The 22828-nt window shown below is 42.0% G+C and overlaps 1 protein-coding gene and 1 pseudogene across 3 annotated transcripts; both read left to right on the forward strand.

The window, feature by feature from the left end:
* Positions 1 to 25: 25 nt before the first annotated feature.
* On the forward strand, positions 26 to 22360 carry ZBTB2 (zinc finger and BTB domain containing 2). 3 transcript variants are annotated; one of them, XM_015592387.2, is made up of 3 exons: positions 26 to 64; positions 13963 to 14148; positions 19595 to 22360. In XM_015592387.2, the coding sequence occupies exons 2-3, from the start codon at positions 13976 to 13978 to the stop codon at positions 20964 to 20966; spliced, it is 1545 nt and encodes a 514-aa protein (XP_015447873.1). In that variant the 5' UTR covers positions 26 to 64; positions 13963 to 13975; the 3' UTR covers positions 20967 to 22360. The 3 variants fall into 3 exon arrangements, with proteins under 3 accessions (XP_015447873.1, XP_006915829.1, XP_024905249.1); XM_006915767.3 differs by lacking the exon at positions 26 to 64 and adding an exon at positions 2566 to 2968; XM_025049481.1 differs by lacking the exons at positions 26 to 64; positions 13963 to 14148 and adding an exon at positions 18270 to 18703.
* LOC112482865 lies at positions 9443 to 9561 on the forward strand (annotated as a pseudogene).
* Positions 22361 to 22828: the final 468 nt, after the last annotated feature.

Consider the following 22828-nt stretch of genomic DNA (forward strand, 5'->3'; position numbering starts at 1 on the left):
GCGTCCCGAGCGGCGGCGGCCGGTGAGCGTCCCGCGCTGGAGCCCTGGGAGGTGGGCCCGTCAGGTGCGTAATCCTTCCGACGCCCCGCCGCCTTCTGCTGCTGCCGCCGCTGCTTCTTCGGCGGCAAGGCCGCAAGCTGCGGAAGTGGGTTTGGGGGAGGGGAGCAGGGAGGGAGGGGGAGGGGAGGGATCCGGTCCGACCGGAGCAGGCCCGGCCTCTCTGGCGCTTCTCCCAGCTGCAGCGGCTCCTACAGCTGCTGCCGCTACTGCTGCGGCTCCGCCTCCCCGCTTTATCACCTTAGCCCTGTTCCTTTTATCTCTTCTTTCAGGAAGAAGAGGGCTCTCGCGCGCGCTCTTCCCCTCTCCTTGTCGGGCCACCTCCCCGCCCCTGACGCCCGGGCTGTTGCGCCGGTCGGGGCGTTGCGCACGGCGTAGGCGTCGGCATTGTGTTAAACTCCGCGGGACTTGGGACGAGCGCGCGCGCGCGGGACGGCGCAGTCTGAGTGCGTCGCACCTCCCCTTCCTTCTCCTCAGCCCCCGGGGGATGGGGCGGGGCCCGGGTGCCCGGCGCCCGTCCCTCCGGGCCCCGGCGGCTCTGGCCGGCCCCGCCTCCAGGGACGGGGCAGCCCACTCTCGCGGGCCAGGGAAATGTAGGCCTCCCTGGGCGCCGCTTGTGTCACCCGCTGCGGCCCCGGAGGCGGGTGTGGGCGCGCTGAGCGGGCTTCCGCTCGGCGGGCGATGTGTGCCTCGGATAAGGCCGAGCTAGCAGAGCTGCGCTGTGGTTTCGACTGCTTTGCCTTGGGGCGTGGGACCGGCGTCCGAGTTGCGCTCCAGGCCGGCGCAGCCCTCACAGTTTGTAGGGCTCCGAGAAGGGGAGGTCGGGGGCACGGAGGCGGCTTCTCAAGCTAGAACCGTTTTCTTGCTGTAGCGAAACCTCCAAAACATTGTTGCAAAGAGAAGTCGTAGTGTAGGAGATGCTTAGGAAGCAAGGTTTTTGTCGCTTTTAGCTGGTAGTTGATTTGAGGGCCAGCAAGGGTAGCAGAGCAGACAAGAAAGTGATTGGGCAGAGTGAAAATACAGTTAATTATGGCTACGCCATTTACTGCAAGAATTTCCAACTGCTGAACTCCTAATTATGCCTTAGGGAAATAACCCAGGCTCTTTGCTCTCCCCATCCATCTGCAGTGTTCCTTTGCTCTTCATCACAGAATGGGCTCAGTGTATGAGTCTCAATTCTATTCATTCTCATAGGTTGTCTTAGTAAAATAAAACGTAAAAAAAAAGCCAAATACAGGCTCGTACAGTACTCTAGGGTATTCTGGGTTTCCTTAACCTGGCTGCCCTGTCCTTTCTAGGAGGACCTATCAATGTTGACCTTGAAGCAACAGGAGCAACATATACATACATACATATCACTAGCATTTTAGTCTGAGAGGCCTGCAATTTCAATAGAAACTCAGAATTAAAACATCTTAAATTTTCATTTTTTTAACTTATTACTAACCAAAATTAATTGTTAAATTTTATTTTGCATTCTGAATAACTTTGGTGTGTATCCAGGGTGATTTTGAATTGTGAAAACATAAATTTTAAGAAGGCTTATGACTAGTACATTTCTTTAAACTGGGCGTTTCTCACTTAAATATGTGGTTTATATAAGTTTATCTTATAGCCAAGGAATTGAACTATTACTGAATCCATCATTAGATCTCAAAGGACAAGAAGTAATATACTGGTGATATGAAGTGCCACCAAGAGTCAACAGTAGAGGAGTCCATTAAAAGGTGGCAGATTAACCATCCCTGAAGCTTTGTCATACAGTCCAACTGCTTCCTTGCCAGCTTCTCTTCAAAGAGGATGTAAATAGATAGTGCTCCACAAACTCTCCCATGGAGGTACTCCCGCAGCAGAGAATAAACACTAGGCATGTTTTAGGTCATAGAATAAAAGCTGCCACGGTGACAGTTTCTTTTTTATTTTAAGGATTAATATGAACTTTACGCAGTCCTCCAAATTCATTTTTGTGCTATAAAAATTCTATAAAATAATTAAAATTTTGTTCACCCCAACCCTCTAAGAATATGCATCTTGTGAACACTGCATATCCCTGAGTAAAGGGATATGCTTTCTCCAGCTTCAGAATTACTGAAATAGAGGTTCGAGAGTGAAAGAGACATCTAAAGCTGGTATGTGGCATTGGTTTAGGATCAGCTTCTTCGGAGCTGGAGACTCGTGCTATCTCTTACCTGTCTTTTGGTGTTTCATCCCTAGACCCACTCACCCTTCCTTGAAGTAACTTTGACATTTTGGGCTGTTAGTGTCTCACCAGGCTGTCCCAGTAAAGGAAGAACTGCCCGTTGGCTGGAGACTGTACCATAAATTTAAAAATGCACCTGGCAAAAGGGCATTTGTCCCTTTTTCTACTGCCCTACAGTCTTTAGGTTGCAAAGCATGACCTTGAAAACCTGAAAGGTTTATTTCCTGAAAAAATAATGTGAACATTCTAAGCATTAGATAGAAAATATATTTTACACCTTTTTTATGCTCAAGGAGGTTATAATTTTATTAGCAAATTAAATTTAATTAAAATGTTACTTTAAATTGATAGTAAATAAGATCTAGTGTTTTACAACAATGTCGACAGGCCATTAAGAAATGGAATCAGTAGCCGCGGAACACTTAACCAGGAGTGGGCAGTCCAAGACATTTAGGACCATTATTTTTCTTTTACGATACAGAGGCCAAGTTAGAGGCTGGTTTCTATGGTCAAACACATAATCCTCAGTTCACATGCATGCGGTGTGTATCATGTGACTTTCTCACTTCAAGAAAGTTGGTGTTCAGATAGGAATTCGTAAAGCACTTTCATGTATCATTTCAGGTACTACGAAACAACTGTTTTCACTTTACAGGAGCTAGCATGCAGTTCCTTTAAATAGTATACACCCGAGTTCTGCACCAGGCAAGGGTAAGCATCAAATAGGATGATTTTGAGAATGATTTCAAAGTGTGTGTGCGTGTGTGTGTGCGTGTGCGTGTGTGTGTGTGTGTTCTCCTATGCCATGCCTAGTCACTTCCATTCTCCAAGTCCCCAAAGTCATTCTCAACGGCTGTTGTCTAAGTGTGGTCTACACTCCCTTGTGACTCCCCGGGACCCTTTCAGGGTTCCATGAGGTCAAAACTATTTTCATAATGATACTGAGATGTTATTGGCCTTTTTCTCTGTTGACAAAATGTGTCCACATTGGGAAGAGCCACATAACTCAGTGAGCTGATATTTTCCAAATGACCAATGGATGCTATTAAAAATCATGCATGGGTAAACAATCCATTCAAAGTACAAAGTAGAGCGATGAATATTACTGCAATAAAATACGAAAATATCATTCATTGATGCATTTTTAGATCAAACGACTAACCTTTAATAAACTACCACTTGTCAAATTTTGGTATAGTATAGAAGAATATCCAAATTACCTGAAAAGGCTATTAAAATGCTTTTTTCCAACTACATAGCTGGGTTAGGGTGGATTTTCTTCGATACTCAATCAAAACAGGTTATCACAACAGAGTCAGTGGAGAAGCAGAATACATGCAGAATCCAGTTGTCTTCAATTAAAGAGATTTGTAAAAAAATAAAAAGATGCCACTTCACTATTTTTTTGTTGTCGTTTTACCATGCAGTGGTCTTATTGCTGTTTTCTATTGAAGGACTATTTTTTTAATTTCTTAGTTTTAATTTCTAATTTGGTAAATATCAATAGTTATATTACATACAGGTGAAGGTACTTTGGTGTCCCCAATAATTTTAAAGACCACAAATGGGTCCTGATACCAAAAAGTTTGAGAACTGTGCACTAAAATATTGAAATAAATTACTTAGTTAAGACTTTGAATAGTAACACATTTGGTGCCTCTCTGTGCCATACACTGAGCTATACCTACAGGTGACTATATTTTCTTCAGATTGATTTTTCTAATCATACAGCATGTAAAAAAGAAAGACAATCTCTACTTTGGTGAATTATTAGAAGCAAACTAGATTAGGTTTTAAATTGTGCTGTGTGATTATATGTAGCTTTCCTTAAAGTTGATAGTAGCATAATGCCTTAAGAATTATCATGTTAATATCAACTGTTAGCTATAAATCTCTAACCTGCTTCTCCTTGACACCTAAACTGTCCCTCAACCTCCTCCTTCTGACCTCAACTCATACTCAGAAATTAAAAACTAATTTTAATGTTAACTTAAACAAAATATAATTGAAAAGACAAATCTTTTACAAATATAGTGCTTTATCAAGTCAAAATAAATGCTATTGTTTAATTTATATCCTTCATTTTTCTAATTACTGTATAAGAGGATTGACTAAAGAAATGTTAAGAAAAATATAACAATCTGTCACCATAACTAAATTAGATACATTTCCTAGCTTTGAAATACAGTTTAAAAATATATTAAAATTGAGATGACCAGCCTCGTTCAAGTTTACTTTATGGGCCCTGAAGTATTAATTATTAATGATACTAATTGAAAAAGCAGTTTTTTCATCCTGGTAAGTGGTCTAAACTACTTGAAAGAATCAATCTTACTTGTGAGTAGTGCTTTTTCTGCTACTGATGCGTCCTGTGCATTACAATATTCATTTGTGCTTCACTTAAATAAAATCAAGGACTTCAGAGGACCTTTTAAAGTACCTTGAAATGGGTAGTCTAAGTGGTATTTAGTATCTTAAAAGAGCTATTATCTTTAAAAAGTGAATTATCAATTCCCCAAAGCTGTTTTGGTCTCCCGTTCTTATACTGAAAGTGAAGAAGGAACTTGAGTTGGCGAAGTCCAGCATGACTATGTTTGACCCATTCGGCTGCACTTCCAAAAGCTGAGTAACTTACTTAAGAACCAGCCCACATGTGCTATGTGATGGAAGCTGAAAGCACTCGATATCCGGACAGTATTCCGTTAGAAGTATGGGGAACAGTGGTGAAGATAAAGGCCGAAGCATTAAATAATATAAACGATCATTTATAGTTGGCTTTGGAAAGTGTTTTTTACTTACTTCGTCCTGATGTGTCTTACACTCTCTGAATTTACTTAAGAAAAAAATTACTTTGTACACATATACATATATAAGGAAGACATTCTCTGAAAACTCACCTGTAAGAATTGCCTCCTTTCTCCATCTCTACTTTTCTTCAGTTCTCTGCTCACTATTCTGAAAGTTCCATTTACATTGTTAATGGCTGGGGGCTTTAGATAGGTCTTCCGTGTCTGATTGTTGGCCCTCCGTGACTAAGATTAATAAGAACTTTTAGGAATGACCTGCAGACAGTATAGTAGAAAGCATGAAATTTACAACTGGAAGACCAAGTTACGATTGACTCCTGTTTGTTTACAGTTTTAACCTCTCTAAACTATCATATAGTGGTTTAAGGATGTGACTTCTGGAGATAGAAACACCTGACATCTCTGAAGACTCGCAGACATATATCACAGTCAAGACTTCCGGAGCTCCAGACCATTATAACCACCATGTACTCTACGTCCTTCACTGGGTGTCTCTAAAGTATCTCAGTCCCAGCGTATCTGAACCTGACCTCATGATCTTCCTCACAAAACCGCGGCTTTGCCTCTGTTCCTTCTCCTGGTGGAAAGCCCCAGATCTATCCAGTTACCCAAGTTAGAAATCCAGAAGTTATCTTGAACACTTTGTTCTTCCCCATCCTCCTAATCCAACAACCACTCCTGTTGGTTTCTTTTTCTTCTATTTTCAAATCCTGCCCCTCCTCCTCCGGTTTCATCACCACTGCCCACTTGCCCACTTCTCCCCTCTTGCTCATTTCTAACAGGTTTCCCCTCGCCCGCATCTTTACCATCACCACCATCCCAATTTGGTTAGTTCTGCAATTGCAGGTATCTGATCATATCACCCTGTAGAAAATACCCTTCAGTGGCTTCCTATCACTTTTAAGATGCCGACCAAAATCCTTAGCAAAACCCAAGTCACCAGCCTCATCTTGCCTCGATCTTTGGCTCTTTGCCCCCAGCCACTTTGACCTCCTTTCTGTTCCTCCGTTGCATCTTGCTCCCTCCTATCTTAGGGCCTTTGCAAATGCTGATCCCTCTGCCTGGAACACTCCGTCTTTGCCCAGTTAATTCTTCTCATTCTTCAAATATCTGCTTAACTGGCATTTCTTCACAATCCCCATATTAGATGCCAATTTTATGACCTTTTGTTTCCTTATATTTTTCTTTGATAGCTCTTATTAGAGTTGGTAGTTATGAATTTGTGTACTTATTTGATTACACCCTGGAACTCGGTATATTCTGCAGTATCATTGCATCTACTGCACATGGCACCTTAGAAAGCTCTCTCCAAATACTTGACTACTTCTCAGATCTACTTCTTAAGAGTTAGCCGCACATGTGGGCAAGTTACTTCATTTCTCTAAGTCTAAATTTCTTTTTCTGGGAAGAGGAAAACCGATCCTTGATATATAATAAATGGTCATTTTTTAAATTAATGCTGTGGTTATTATTATAATAATGAGTAGTAAGAAAATGATATACTCTGGTATCATTGAGGATGAAGGATTATTGTAAATTATAAAGCACTATTCAGAACTTAATTATTAGCATGAAGAAACATAGTGACATTTTTAAATTGAAATATTCTTCCAAAATATAGTGCACAGTAAATTGATGAAAATTTTCTAGATTAATGTAGGATCAATAGGAATTGAACTTTCACCCCAAATTACCCAGCTAGTCAGTGGCCAAGCCATGACTGGAACTCAACACTCTCCTCTCCAAGCATATAGTATTACTTGATTTAACAAATATTGACCACTAGACAATACGCTACACTCATGGACAGAGTAATAACTGATAGATAAAACTCAGTGCTGGCCTTTTGGAAGCATCACACAGACATGTGTAAACTGGCTTGTTCAGAGATGCTCCAGAGTCAAGAAGAACCTCTTCATCTGAGGATAAGGGAAATTTTGCAGAGGACAGTAGAGCTGGGTGAGGCCGGGGTGAGGCAGGTGGCAGTGGTGGGTTTCTCTGAAAGTGGCATGTTCAGGGTCGGGCATGGAGAATCTAAGGCATTGTTCAGACTTGCCCCCATCTCCTGACCATGTGTGTAGAAATCAGGTTGCCCAGCTGTCCAGTGCTGCCAGTGAGGCCTCTGAGCAGTGCATACTGCGAGGAGCCCAAGCATGGCCTGGGCATTCAGGGCCTTCTGTGTGAAGAAAACTACCTTTCTTCAGCTTATCTCAATTTATCCAGAATTTCCAAAATAAGTGAAATAACATCATTGTCTCTGTTATCATCAACATGCTCGAATGAACCTGGATTTTTAATACTGCTTGGACTTTAGAACAAATAGGACACTTGATGATCATTTTGTAAAGATCACCAAACAGACAATCTTGTATCAAGAAAACAATTTGGTACAACTTAATGCCGTAAAGTAAAATTTTATGTTGTAATGACTTTGCATTAGAAAACAATTATTTTTCCATATATTGAATATAATGCCAAACTGCCCTTTTAGAAAGATATCTGACATTATGTCCTCTTTACCTATTTATATTTAAAAGCCCCCCATCCCTACCAAGTATGTGACTATTTTATGTCTTTTCTTGCAAAGTAAAGAGGGAGCCACACTCCATTTGACCCCAGGTTTCAAGTTTGGTTGGTTGGTTGGTTGGTTGGTTTCCTAGTAGGTCTGTGAAATCCGAAAGTTTGGAAATTTAGGTTGGATTAGCACTAGAGCATATAGTACAGAGTCAGCAAGGATTGGTCATGCGGGATGGAGAATTTGCTGAGGAATTTGGGTTTCATCCCAAAGGCAGGAGGATTTTAAGTAAGACGGTAACATCAGATTTGCCCTTTGGAAAGATCATGGTGGCGGAATTACAGGGGCTAAGAGCTGGAAACGGGAGATGAGCAAGGAGGCGGGATAAGGAGTTCTGGTTGGTGGGACATGGGTGACTGATGGATAGTATGGATGAGAGAAGTGGAGGCCTGTAAGGGGCGGGGGAATTGAGGTTGCTGGCTTGGTCAAGAGGTGGATGATGGCGCCATGCACTGAGCTGCGCATGGAGAAAAAATGCGGTCATGTCTATGGCTTTTACAGCCCTTGTAAGGAAATGGGGGTGAGGGGAAGGGAAGGATTTGGGTTGTTTTGCCTGGACCGAATTTAGAGTTTCTGGGGACAACCAAGTAGAAGTAGATCAGATCACCAAAGAGAGCCTGCAGCATGAGAAGTGGGCAGAGAAGCATCAGCGAAAGAGGAGCCATTAATGGAGATGAAAATAGAATAGGGAGAGGTGAGGCCAAAAGCAGAACGTAGTGGCCGGGAAGCCAGGGACAGAGTATTTATGGTGCAGGAGGAAGGGTATTAAATGCCGCAGAGCGATGTAGTAAGCTGCTGGTCCACGGGGCTGGGGAACAGGTCCTCGGGGACCTTGGTGAGCCATTGCAGTGCAGGATGGGGAGGTGGGGGGCGGTGATGTGGTTGGGTGAGCAGTCGATGGAGGTGGGAGGAGCAAACATCCATGCCACAAATGGGGGGAGGGTAGCTTCGAGCAGGGCGAGCGGTGAAGGTGCTGCGTCCTCAGCCTACGCAGCATTCTCTGCAAGTAAAGCCTCGTGGAAATGATTTATGACTGGGGTCGTGGTGAGGAAAGAAGATTTAGAAAAGGGCAGTGCTGTCAGCTGGGCGGGGTGGGGTGGAAGCTGCTGGCGAAGCACTCGTGACAGAATCCAAGCTGGTCCTCCCCCCGCCCCCTTTCTCCTACCCCATTATCGCAGGCTCATTCACAAATTAAGAATCTAGGGGGGTTGTTCTCTTTTCCTTCCTGAGAAAGACTTTTTAGTCTCTAAAATGAGATTTTTAAAAATTGATCTGTGTGGGGGTTTCTTCCTCAAGTGAATTTTGAACATACGACTATTCTCTTTGTTTTTTCTTCCTTTTAATTGGTTTTTTCACTTCTCTGAGACTCCTGTCCATGTGTTCTTCCCTCTGTATTTGAAAGGCATGGCCAGTTTGCTTCCTATTCTAAATGTTCCAAAATTGAGACACTAAAAGAACTAGCAGACCCGCTTAAAAAAGAAACATTTCAGTTTTATCAAGCCTTCATTCTTATGATCTGAATAAAATACTTACGTTAGCTGTTTATGGGATGAGAAGGAGCCATACATTTTGCTATATTGAAGGAGACGATATATATCTGTTAATACAAAACCTCAAAATCCTATAAAATACTGATAAATTTGATATTAAAACAAAATTATATATGTGTAAAACCTCTATAAAACAAGAGAGTGAGGAAAATATTAGTAACAACTGTGACAAAGGAACCATTTTCCTTACATACAAAGGTTTTTCAGATCCATAAGAAAAAGGCAAACAACCTGATTTAAAAAAAATGGGCAAGTCTACGGCCGTGCCACCCTGAACGTGCCCAGTCTCGTCTGATCCTGGAAGCTAAGCAGGGTCGGGCCTGGTTAGTACTTGGATGGGAGACCACCTAGGAAGACTAGGTGCTTCAGGCATAAAAAAATAAAAATGGGCAAAGCTCATGAAGAGATAAGAAAATATAAATGGTCACTAAGCATAAAGTATACTCCATCCCATCATTAAATTCCTAGGGAAAAATAGTGGGATTGGCAAAGACTCTTTAAAAAGTGATACTACCCAGTGTTGGCCAGAGTGTGGGGAAACAGTGGGGGTGGATGAACAGCTCTCGCATTTTGAGTGTCCATAATATCTGACTCTCTTATAACAAGTGTATATACTTAAAAAGCAGCAATAAAAATATCTTATTAATTTTAAACAAACACACTTGCAGTTATATGCTCTGACACATCAGAGCATACACATCAAATGGACCCCCATTTCTTGCACTTACGGATTCTATAATCTTGAGCAAGCTACCTAACCTCTCTAAGCCTGTTTCCTCGTCAATAAAATGTGGATAGCAACACTGCAAATACTTCAAATAAATTAACGTGAAATTAAATGAGTAACATATGGAAATGAATGGTTACCAGTAAATACTGCAAAAATAATAGCCACTCGTCAGTAGCATCAAAGAATAAATAGTAATGTCCTGACTAATAGTGTACGTGAAGCTACTGTCTAATTAAAGTGACACCTGGAGCTGCCTAAATGTGTAGGTAATATGATCAGAATCCTAGTACATGACAAAACAGGTCCTCATAGTTTGCTCTTAGAGGATATTATACCTTTTTGTCGAGAAAGGCAGGTAAGATGGGAAAGGAAGTATTCGGGCACCTTTCAAAGAACAGTCTTGAAGACAAGCTTCTAAAGTTATATCCTGGTGGAGATCTGGTTAGAGTGAAGTTTTTTTAATCCCGGTTACTCTGCAACCTGGCAACATCCGGCTTTCATTGCGAACTCCATGCCTTTTCTCCGTTTCCCCTTCCTAATCTGAGTGTTTTCACCTATGACATACACAGAAAACACCAGGGAACTAAGTTCTGACCCGCACCATCACTGTTTGCACTTAAATGAGACTACAGTCTAGGTCTTTGTACTCAGATTACTGCAAACGTGGACATAAGTGCTTGGTAGAAAACACAAAACTTGACAGTGTGGATTCTTGTTTTGTGACCCGATTAGTCTGTTAAAGTATTATTCCATTTGATTCATTTATTTTAAGGCACACTTGTTAATTTCTAAATCTGTCAGATCATCCCTAGAACAGGAAGGAGAGTGGGGATTTCAGCACCAGCTGAGTAAGAACTGCTATGAGTCTGCTTTTGTTATAAAGTTAATTGGGAATGCATTCTCTCCAGTAGCTTCCCTAATTCTGAAACTAAGCATCATAATTATCTATTGTTTTTAATCTGGCTAATTAATTGATGTGGCAGGCTTTTTTTTTTAATTAAACTTTTTATTTTGAGATAACTGTAGATTCACATGCAGTTGCAAGAAAGGATAGAGACATCCCAAGAAAGCATAGAGACATCTCAAGAAAAGATAGAGACATCCCATGTACCCTTCACCCAGTTTCTCTAATGGCAGCATCTTGCCAAACTGTAGCACAATATCACAATCAGGATTTTGACATTGATACAGCTGAGCTGTAGAACCCCCCTCTCCCCCCACCCCCACCTCCAACAGTGAATCCATTTCCCTCCTCCTCCCCTCACCCCTCCACTACTAATCTGTTCTCCATTTCTGTAATTTTCATGAATGTTATATAAATGGAATCCTACAGTATGTAACCTTTGGGGACTGGCTTTTTCACTCAGCATAATTCACCCTCATTGTTGCCTGTGTCCGTAGTTCATTTCTTCTTATGGCTGAGCAGTGTTTGTTGCGTGGGCATACCACACTTGACGCATCCATTGATGGACATCTGAGTCGTTTCTTGTTTTTAACTATTAGGAATAGAGCTGCTGTGGATATCCATGTACAGGTTTTTGTGTGAACATAAGTTTTCGTTTCTCTGGGATAAATGTTCACGAGTGTAATCGCTAGGTAGTATGGTAGTTGCGTATTTCATTTTTTTTTTAAGAAACTGCTTACTGCTTTCCAGAGTGGTTACACCATTTTACATCCCCACCAGCAATGTACAAGCAGTCCAGTTTCTCAGCATCCTTGTCAGCTTTTGGTGTTGTCATTATTTTTTATTTTGGCCAGGTGTGGTATGTGGTTAAATTTCATTGGGCTTTTAATTTACTTTCCAAATTACTATTAATGTTGGATGTCTTTTCATGTGTTTATTTGCCATCTGTACCTCTTTGGTGCTATGCTAGGTCTCTTCAAGTCTCTTGCCCATTTTCTAATTCACTTGTTTTCTTTCTGTTGAGTTTTGAGAATTCTTTTTATAGTCTAGATACTAGTTCTTTATCAAAAGACTAGTTTGCAAAGGTTTTCAAATTTTGTCTCCTAGTCTTTAGCTTTGTCTTTTCATCCTCTTAACAGGGTCTTTAAACGTTTTTAATTTTAATGAAGTTCAATTTATCAATTTCTCCTTTTATGGTTTATACTTTTGATGTCAAGTATAAAAACCGCATATCTAACCCTAGATTGCTAAGATTTTCTTCCATTTTTTTTTCCTAAAGCTATACTCTGATGTCTTATATTTCAGTCTGTAATCCATTTTGAGTTAATTTTTTATATAAAGTATGAGACTTAGGTCAAGGTTCTTTTCTTTCTTTCTTTCTTTCTTTCTTTTTTTTTTTTTTTTTTGCCTATAGAAGTCCAGTTGATCCAGCCCATTTGTTGAAAAGATTATCTTTCCTCCATTCAACTGCTTTTGTGTCTTTGTCAATAATCAGTTGTGCATGTTTATGTGCATCTACTTCTGAGTGATCTGTTCTGTTCCATTGATTTATGTATTTATCTCTCCACCAATACCCCACAGTCTTGAATACTGTAGCTTATATAATACATCTTGAAATCACATACACTTGTTCCTCCCACTTTATTATTTTTAAAAATTGTTTTAGCTATTCTAGTTTCTTTGCCTTTACATATACATTTGAGAGTATTCTTGTCTATACAAAAAAATCTTGCTTGGACTTTGATATGAATTATATCAAATCTGTATATCAATTTGGAAAAAACTGATATTTTTACTCTGTTGAGTCTTCCTTTGTAAGTGTGGTTATGTCTCTTTATTTAGATCTTATTTAATTTCTTTTCATAAGCATTTTATAGTTTTCAACAAGTAAGTCCTATACATGTTATATTAGATTTACATGTATGTATTTTCTTTTTCTTGAGTGATTGTAAATGGTACATTTTTCATTTCAGGTTCCACAAGTTCAAAGTTAGTATACAGAATTACAATTGATTTTTATGTGTTTATCTTATATCCCATGGCATTGCCAAACTCACTTATTAGTTTTTTGTACATTCCTTGGAATTTTCTAAGTAACAGTCATGTCATCTGCAAATAGGGACAGTTTTCTTTTTTCTTTTCCTATCTGTATGCCTTTTAGTTCCTTTCTTGCCTTGTTGCACTAGCCAGAACTTCCAGTACTATGTTGAATAGTGAGAGCAGATGGACAGCCTTGCCTTGGTCCCAATCTTAGGGAGAAAGAATCATCCTAACCATTAAGTATACTATTATACTTCAGTATAATGTTAACCTATGTCTGGTGGGCTTTTTAAATGCTTTGGACTGTGGGAAAGGAGCAATCTGTTGATTTGATGACCCAGCTCCTCTAGAAGCAGCTCGCCTGCTGCAGATGGGTTCAGGCCGAGCAGTTTGCTAGGGTGAAGTGTAAGGCATGGAGATCTTAGAATTTGGAGTCAGAACATTCAGATTTAAATACTGACTCTCCCACTTTCTAGCTACATGGCTTGGGTGATGTTACTTATACCTCTGAAAGCCCATTTCCTCCTCCAGAAGAAAGGAGGAAGAGCACCCAGCCTGCTTCCTCACTCCTGGAAGCATCCAAGGGAATAATGGGTGATGAGCAGCTATTATTATATTCCTGCCAGGGGCAGCCCTAGCCACACGGCAGGAACTGGAAAACTGCCCCAAACTTAGTATGATCTCCCCCACCTGTTCTGCTGTGGCCCCGACTCAGCTCCTTAATTTATTTATCTCTCTGGAGATTCGATCATTAAAATTTGCATTTAGAATCTTAAACTAAAAGACTAAATGATCTGGGAATATTTCTTATTTGGAGGGCAGACAACCAGAGTTCATTTCCTGGCTCCTCCACTTACCATCTGGGTAAACTTGGGCAGATCATGCAGCCCCGAACTCCCTGGCAATGCCATCCTCCGTGAAATGGGAGTAGTGACAGAACGACTCAGAGGGCTGTTGTGAAGACTGAGCGAGTGGATTTAGGAATCGTTTTTTAGCAGTGCCTGGCATGTTACCTGTGATCATTACTATTGGTGACTTTAAGGACACATACTTATTTGTGAATCATCTTTCTTAAAAAAAAAAATTGTTTGCTTTGCAGATTTTAAAAAAAAATGGATTTGGCCAACCATGGACTTATTCTCCTGCAACAGTTAAACGCTCAGCGAGAGTTTGGTTTCCTGTGTGACTGCACGGTTGCCATCGGCGATGTGTACTTCAAGGCACACAAATCAGTTCTTGCTTCATTCTCCAATTACTTTAAGATGTTGTTTGTCCATCAGACCAGGTAACTAACGTGGTTGTAATAATCGAATGACTGCGGACGCTGCACTTCAGGGGCCTCTTTCCTGCTGCCCCTGCCCTTTGCCCTCAGCAAGACTGTGGGTCTCGCTCCCTCTCCCTGGGTTCCCAGTTCCCTCATGACCTCACTTGCCCTCTAACTCCTCTCGGTCACTCACTTATCCTTTCAGTCGCACTTGAGAATCATGGGCCTTTGAGCCCCTGGCGCCCCTCCACCTCCAGATACCCTCGCTGGTGTCGCCTTCAGTCAGGTCCTGCAGATCCAGGCCCTCCCCCCCACCCCCCACCCCCCGCGATGACCTCACTAATCCCTTCCTGTCACTAACCCAGCCCCAGTCCCTCGAGTATTTATCCTTGTCTCCTCCAATGAAAAGCTTGACGGTGTTAAGTCCCCCAATTTTCTTCTTTTCGCTCTTAAAACATCTCAATTTCAGTATCTTTACTCAGTTTTTTCTTCCCATCACTCCTATCTTGAAGAAAAGAGCCCCTCGGTGACTAAGAAAAGGAGCTTTCTCCCATCCCTATGCCCCCCAGATCCCGACCCTTAGTTTTTATTCTGTACTTTCTATGTTACGCTTTCAAGCCCCTGCCCCCCAAATCTCTGAAGGGCCAGCGCTGCCTTACACTGCTGTCTACCTGAGTTACAGCGCCACTTCCCCATTATTTGACTGCGAAAGTGCTACGGCCATGCTTGCCCTTGCCTCATCCCACATTCTTCCTATCTGTGGGCGCCGTGGTTTCTGCCCCATCACTCTACTGAAGTCATTTCTCAAAGGTCACCTCTTCATCAGAAGCACTGTTCGTCTCTCTCAGTCTTGTCCTTATCCTCTGCAGCATTTTCTACTGTTTACTTCCTTCTTAAGGGTCATCATCTTGGCTCTGAACATCCCTTGTTTTTCTGCCCTCTGGGTTTGGGGAGCTCTGTCCGTGTGCGCTCCCTGATGAGTGCTCATCTTTCCCTGAATCTTGCCTCTGCTGGAAACAGACAGGTTTACAGCTTTGACCTTGATCTTTCTCTATTTCTCAGGGCCCCAGGCTGCCTGCCAGCCGTTTAGAATTGTATTTCCTCTTTTTACCTCATTTAGCATATCTAAAACCTGAATTCTTACCGGAAGTCCCTCCTGACTTCCCCATTTTGTTTATCTTCAAAACCCCATACTTAAAATCTCTTACAAGCCTTGTCTTATCAGTCCCAAAATGCCTTTCATGTTAGCCCTTCCCTTCTCCTTCGCACTTCTATTTCTCGATTATTTCCACGTTACTGTCAGAATAATATTCCTAAGCATCGCTTTTACTGGAGTGTGCCTTTGAACAGAAACCCACTAGATTGTGTTATCCCTCTGATTAGAGACCTAGAGGGTACCCACAGAGTATCAGTAGAGTGTACCGATTCCTTACTCTGCCCTTGAGGGCCCCACAGGCTTGGAGCCTGGCCTTCCAGCTTCACCTCCCACTGTGTGGGGGCACCACACCCCATACTAGAACCGCGCTTCGCTGGGATTCTCCCCACTCCCCAAGTCTCAGTTCATGCATCACTTCTTCCATGACCCTTCCGCTAATCAAGTGAACCAAAATGATCAAAAGCAATCTCTTCCTCTGTCACGTTTCGTAGCACTTGATTTATGCCATTTTGTAAGATCTACACATTTCCCCTTTGTCGTTGTTCTTTGGGTACTTACCTGCCCTCCTCGTTGGTAAGATTCTTGAGGGCAGAGCCTGGGTTTTACAAATCTTTTTGAACTCTGCAGTGTTGGTACAGGAATTTGTATATAATAGCCACGTAATAAGTGTCTGGAGGAGCAGAGTGGGTGAATAACAGGATTAATGGCAAGCAGGGGTTGCTTTATCTTGTGACACTAAGGATGCTCCCTTTACTTCATTGTCAGAGACTATTTCATTTAATTCATTGTCTGAGACTACAGAGCTAATGCTACTTAAAAGTTTTAACACAATGAATTAAACTCTCTTGAAATAGGGAGGATTTTAATTTTGAGGAGTAAAAGAATACAATGTAATGAGTTTTAAAGAGATGCAAGATATTTATCTTAAGTGTCAGCAGTAGTAAGTAAATGCCTTTCCAACACGGGAATGTGATACTTGTGTAGGTAGGAGTTCCAAGTTTAAGCCATAGAGTGTTATTGCCCCAGAGATGGCACATGTCATTTGGGCTGCCGCTAGGTGGCCTCGCCCACCTCACTGGGACAAGGCAAATCCTGGGAGAAGACCAGAGACGTACTTTTAAACCAGAAAGGCACTCTGAACTGCTGCCTGGCTGCATAAGAGGTAGGCTGAGAACAGGTTTTCACCCTTTGCTTAGAGAACGTCTTACGTTTGGAGCTACCACTAGATGGCTCTGTCCTATAGACACTGCTCTAAGTGGTAAGTCTAAATCAAGTAGGACTGCAGACTTGCAGCTCTCAACGATGAAACTACTGAAACAGGCCTTGCAAATAATGTCTGACATTATTTGAAAATCCTTATTTTCAAAATTTTTTAAGCCTATTGTCTACTTTAATATTCTAGTGAAGAAAAAATTGAAATTGTAAATTACTGTGAATGTTTTTACAAAGGACTTGTAGCTGTGCTAAAACTGTGTTTTTTCCTACATAAAAGTGTTATGTCAAACAGACATCTGCAAATCAAGCCACTCAGGTATAATTATATTGCAGAGAGAGCTACGTTTTCCCCAGAGGACTTGGAAATGACCAAAGTGACCCATAGTAGCGAGCTGAGTGATTAAGAAGGGAGGTCTAGCTGCCTGGGAATGAAAGCAGTCAAGGATGGAGTTGGCTGGAAAGTGACATAGGAACTCCTTAAAACAATTTAAGTGTCTGTGTGTATATATGTGCTTCTGCTTTGAGAAAAAAAAAAAAGAACAAATCAAGATAAATTTGTGTCAGGAAACCTCCCCGGGCCCTGGGCACTGCTAGTAAACCCCAGGGGCCACCTTCCCCTCCCTGGAGTTCTCATACCAGCTCTGGGGGGGTGGGGCTAGACACCTGCCTCCAGGCCTGGCGGGAGTGTGGATGCGGCGCCCCCAGCCCCATCTCCTCTTGGTCTTCAGACACTGCACATTGTTCTTTAAAATGTGAGAGGTGTCCTGTCCAGTCACCCCTTCACAGGCGGTAGACAGAGGACAACCTGTACAATAACAAGTGAGGGCAAATTATAAAACTGAGAACAAAGTTTTTATGGAAAGGGGCTCTGCTTGGTAGTTACCTCCCATGGATGCTGAAAAACATAGTCTCAATTGGGGATTTCTGCCTTTCCCTTTTCTTTTCTGGGGGCAGAAGGGCTCACTAACTCTGTCCTCTCCTGCCTGGAGGGACATTCCATCCCAGCAGAACAAAAGACGCCTTATCTTCTGGGGTGATTTGCATCTCTAAAGGGCTCTTGCTTTTCCCCCCTCTCTAGGCCTCTGCCTGGCCCTGGAAGGATCCCCTCTGGTTCTGTCTTTACTTTGTGGTTGATTGTTTACTTCATTAAAGTATTCTTCACCACAGGTAAACCCTGAAGCTTTATTCTGAATATTGAACTTCCCTAGAGCATCCGAATATATTCTAGTATAGTTGAGTGCCAACAACAGGTAATGTTGTTGGCACTCAACTGGTGAAGACCACCTGTATCTGCATTCCTATTTAAAGGAATATAAATAATTTAAAAGGCTACAAAAAGAGGCCAAATAAAGATATGAATGAGCCATATGCTGTCTTTAAAAAATTGAGTTACATAACTCTTCCCCTATATACTATCAAAGGATGCTACTTTTTATGCTTTAGTCTTTGGCTTCCATACTTGGTAGTCAAACATTTTTCACATAATTATTTATATCCGGTCATCTTGAAATATACATTGGTAGCAATACGGTAATTATTCAAATCTGTTCTGTCACAAATTGCTATTAAAGTCACTTTTCCCCTTTTTTTAAATAGAATAAAACAGTACATTTAGAAGAACTGAGTATATTGTTACTATTTTAGCATTTGGAAAATACCCGTTAATAAGATAAAACAGCAAAAGAAGCCAGAGAGTTACAATAGTAAGAAGTGATATAATCCAGAACGATTGTAAATTCTAAAAGCATTCAGATAAGATGTCTTTGAAGTCGAAAATGCATTGTCTATAGAATATATTCACTCAGCAATGATAGCACACATGCCTCATAATATGTAGAGATCTATCTCATTGATTTCTAACGATACACTAGAACTTCTGTCTTTATCAATGGTCTAGGAAGAGCTAGCTCTTGGGGACTTCTTGACTATTGCTGCTTGAATCAGGATGCCTTTTCTGGGACAATGAAAACATTAATTTCTAAAAATAGTTAGAAATGAACAATACCACAATTGCTCTTGGTGCATCTGATAAATCACTTAACGTTTTTAGGACCTCAGTTTCCATGTCTGTCAAATGGAAATAATCAGATCTGCCTCATCTACTTCACAGGATTCAATGCTCTGAAGCATCTTGGTGTCGTGGCTTTGGAATTAGACAGATTTAAATCCTTATTCCACCACTTACTAACTCTTATATTGAGCAAGGTATGAATCCCTTTGAGCCTCAATTTCTTATCTGTAAAATAAGAATTAATGGCAATTAAATGAAGTAATGCTTAGAAAGCCCAGCTCCCGTTATGATGATGAAGATGACATTTGACAAGGTACCGAGTTGTCCCGGAACCTCTTTTTAATACTGGGAAGGTGATCTTACCCCACTAGAGCTAGAATGTGGCATGTGGCTTGCCTACCTTGTTCTCATCTCTTGTAGTGCTTCAACCTTCATGCTGGACAGAGACCAGAGAATTTCAGAGAACCCGCAGAATCGGGCTTTTTTTTCTCTCACTTTTGTTGTCTTGTCCTTAGGCTCTTGCTCATCCTAGTCAAGCTCCCCAAGTCATTTTACGAATGAATAAACTTTCTAATCTGGTGGATTGTTTGACTTGCCGGAAAAGATCTCCCGCCATGCTCTGGATGGCATTGAATCAATACAGAATCCTAGAATTTTAGCCAAAAGTTCAGTCAGGCCAGTGGTTCTTAACTATTACTGGGGTCACAGGCCACTCAGGAAGCAACAGATCCTTTCCACAAAACACAAATTTGATATATAATTTTTACATAAATGACTAAAAAACTGCCATAAGAGTCTATGAGTTAAGAGCACATTCGTTTAACATGAACTTTCCCTTTCTCAGTCCTTTAAAATCTATTTATCGTATTCCCCTCTGCTCTTAATGTTAGGTGAAGTTAAATTACGTCGGCGCCAGTTATCATCTCGAGTATTCCACTCCATTTAACGAAACTCACAGTGAGAAATGGGAAATGTTCTTGTTTCATTTGCCTTTAAAAGTGCCTGTCTTTTTTCTTCAGGCTTGATATTATCATTTGAGACGTGGATTGACATTCACTGATAGACTTTTTACTTGTTTCTTTCAGTGAATGTGTCCGTTTGAAACCAACTGACATACAGCCCGATATTTTCAGCTATCTCTTACATTTGATGTACACCGGAAAGATGGCGCCTCAGCTGATTGATCCTGTTCGATTAGAACAGGGGATCAAGTTTCTACACGCTTACCCTCTGATCCAGGAAGCTAGCCTGGCCAGCCAAGGAGCCTTTTCTCATCCTGACCAAGTTTTCCCGCTGGCTTCGTCCTTGTATGGCATTCAGATTGCAGATCATCAGTTGAGACAAGCCACCAAGATTGCTTCAGCACCTGAAAAACTTGGACGAGAACCACGGCCCCAGACCTCCAGGATGAGCCAGGAGCAGGTGCCTGAAGCCGCACAGCTCTCTCAGCTGACTTCAAACCTGACCCAGGTCAATCGGACACACATGACTCCCTCGGACCCACTGCAGACCTCCCTGTCACCAGAACTCGTTTCCACGCCTGTTCCTCCCCCTCCTCCAGGGGAGGAGACCAATCTGGAAGCCTCTTCCTCCGATGAGCAGCCCACCTCCCTCGGCATAGCCCACGTCAAGCCCAGCATCATGAAGAGGAACGGCAGCTTCCCAAAGTACTACGCCTGCCACCTGTGCGGCCGGCGCTTCACCCTCCGGAGCAGCCTGCGGGAACACCTGCAGATCCACACCGGCGTCCCTTTCACAGCCAGCCAACCCGGGGAAGGTCGCATTCCCCTGTCCCTTTGCAGCAGTGCAGCCGACCTAGGAAAGGACGCCATGGAAGTGCCTGAGGCTGGGATGATAAGTGACAGTGAGCTGCAGCACATCTCGGACTCTCCGATCATCGATGGACAGCAGCACTCGGAGACGCCTCCACCCTCGGACATCGCGGACATCGACAACTTGGAGCAGGCGGACCAAGAAAGGGAGGTAAAGAGGCGGAAGTACGAGTGCACGATATGTGGCCGCAAATTTATCCAGAAGAGCCACTGGCGGGAGCACATGTACATCCACACCGGGAAGCCTTTCAAATGTAGCACTTGTGACAAGAGCTTTTGCAGGGCCAACCAGGCCGCCCGGCACGTGTGCCTCAACCAGAGCATCGACACGTACACCATGGTGGACAAACAGACCCTGGAACTCTGCACATTCGAGGAAGGTAGTCAGATGGACAACATGTTGGTACAGACCAACAAACCCTACAAATGCAACTTGTGTGATAAAACGTTCTCGACTCCCAGTGAGGTTGTTAAACACTCATGCCAAAACCAGAACTCAGACGTCTTTGCCCTAGACGAAGGGCGGTCCATTCTCCTGGGCAGTGGGGACTCTGAAGTAACAGAACCTGACCACCCCGTGTTAGCGTCCATCAAAAAGGAACAGGAAACAGTGTTGTTAGACTGAATGTTACTTATCTTTTTAAAACTGTCCATTTTTACAGACTATCTTCCTTCCCTTCCCCCAATTCAGAACTGTAGTTCTCCAAGGCATGACACAAACAGACCCCTGGTCCCTTTCTCCTCTCTCCCTTCCAGCTGTCCCCAGCCCCTCCTCCGTCAAGGCTTTGTGCATTATAAACCTGGAACATATTTACTTAAAATTCAGGGGATATTGGAAAGATAACGGTCAGTAGTACTTATAAACTCAAATAGATTTTTGAGTTTTAGGTTATTTAAAAGCATACTTGGAACTAATGAAGGGTATATAACAAAACAACTAGAATGCAATTTGGTAAGCTAAAATTATGACTTTCCCTGGTAATGTCTTCCTTCTCAGAAAAACAATGTCAGAAAATAACAGCATGCTTCTTAGAGACACAGCTGGGCTCTGTACTATGCAAAATCTAAATGTGGGGGAACTTTGAACCCAGGAGAACATTCTCGGTATTTATCCTCCAGGTGTCTGATTTCAGAATGCATCCTTTGAGATTATGTCCAGTCAAGAAAAATCATTAGTTAAGAAATCTACTTGAACCAAACACAAAAGAGAAAAAATAATAATGTGATGGCAATCTTAATTTTTGGATGAAACATGACAAGCTGTGAGTTTGTGTGTTTGTAAGAGAAAATGTATGGCTACTTGCTACAAACAGGTGAATTAATGCACATGCCTTATCTAATTGCTAGCTTCTTTCCAAGTTGAACAACGACAAAATACTGTATTTTTGTTCTCGACGAATTTGTTGGTTTTAAAAATCAGATTTGAAAGTACTATTGTATAGATGGTCTTTCCAAATAGAGTCGACATGCCATTCCACAGTTGCCAATGGTAAATTTGTTTTAGCACCAACCTGCTGCTTTTAAATTAGTGTGTTTACTGCAGGACAAAGGAAACAGGAATATGCATCTTATAGGGGAAGTTGTGAGCAGAACACGTAACTTTAATGACTTTAAAAATGAATGCTGATAGTTTACTGGCAACCTTCATGGAAGCATCAGAAATGGCAAAGAGAAATCAGGACAAAAAACCCAATTGCTGTTTGGGGAAAAAACTTGACTTTGATATTCAGTCTCCAGTTTGTTTGTTTGTTTTCTTAACACCTGAAATTACCTCTACTGGCCTGAAAGCAGTAAAATGTATCCATTAGTCTTCCCGCAGGCCAGTAACAGAATGGTCTCACAGGACAAAGCAAGCCAGAAATAAGGACCGAAGGGGAGAGGGAAGAACAGTTAATAGCTGTGCTGTACGTACATGTTCAAACTGACTATCTCGCCGTCCTATTTCATGTATAGTTGAGTTCTCAGATTTGTAAGTTTTTATACATACTTTCATTGAATAAATGTTTAATTAAATGGGTATATGATTTTATCTGTGTATCTGTCTGCCCAAAAAGATGTAGGGGGGCGCGGGGACAGGAATTGAGAGCATTGCACAAGGAGTCATATTCTTGCTGTATCTCCGCCTCTGTCTGCAGGGCTTTGGGTCATTCCCCTGACTTGATAGCATTTTCCACATTTGTAAAATGAAGACACGGATAACTGCACTGGGTCATAAGATTGTGAGATTCAGAGTAAACTATATGTGAAGAGGCTATGAACAGTCAAAATTTGACCAAGAATGGGTCTGAGATCATCTTACCCAACTTCCTTTTAAAATAAAGAAAAAGAAGCCAAGGAGTATTTACCTAAAGATGATATGAATTTCATGCTGATTTCTCTTTTATAAAGCTATATTCACATCTCCCAGTTTAGATGAGAGTCATGCCAAATTAACTTCCCTGAGTATCCACGAAAGGAAGAAATCAGGGCATGCCCCCACGGCCCTCC

Source organism: Pteropus alecto, unplaced genomic scaffold (genome assembly GCF_000325575.1).
Source record: "Pteropus alecto unplaced genomic scaffold, ASM32557v1 scaffold176, whole genome shotgun sequence".
In the NCBI taxonomy this organism is placed as follows: Eukaryota; Metazoa; Chordata; class Mammalia; order Chiroptera; family Pteropodidae; genus Pteropus; species Pteropus alecto.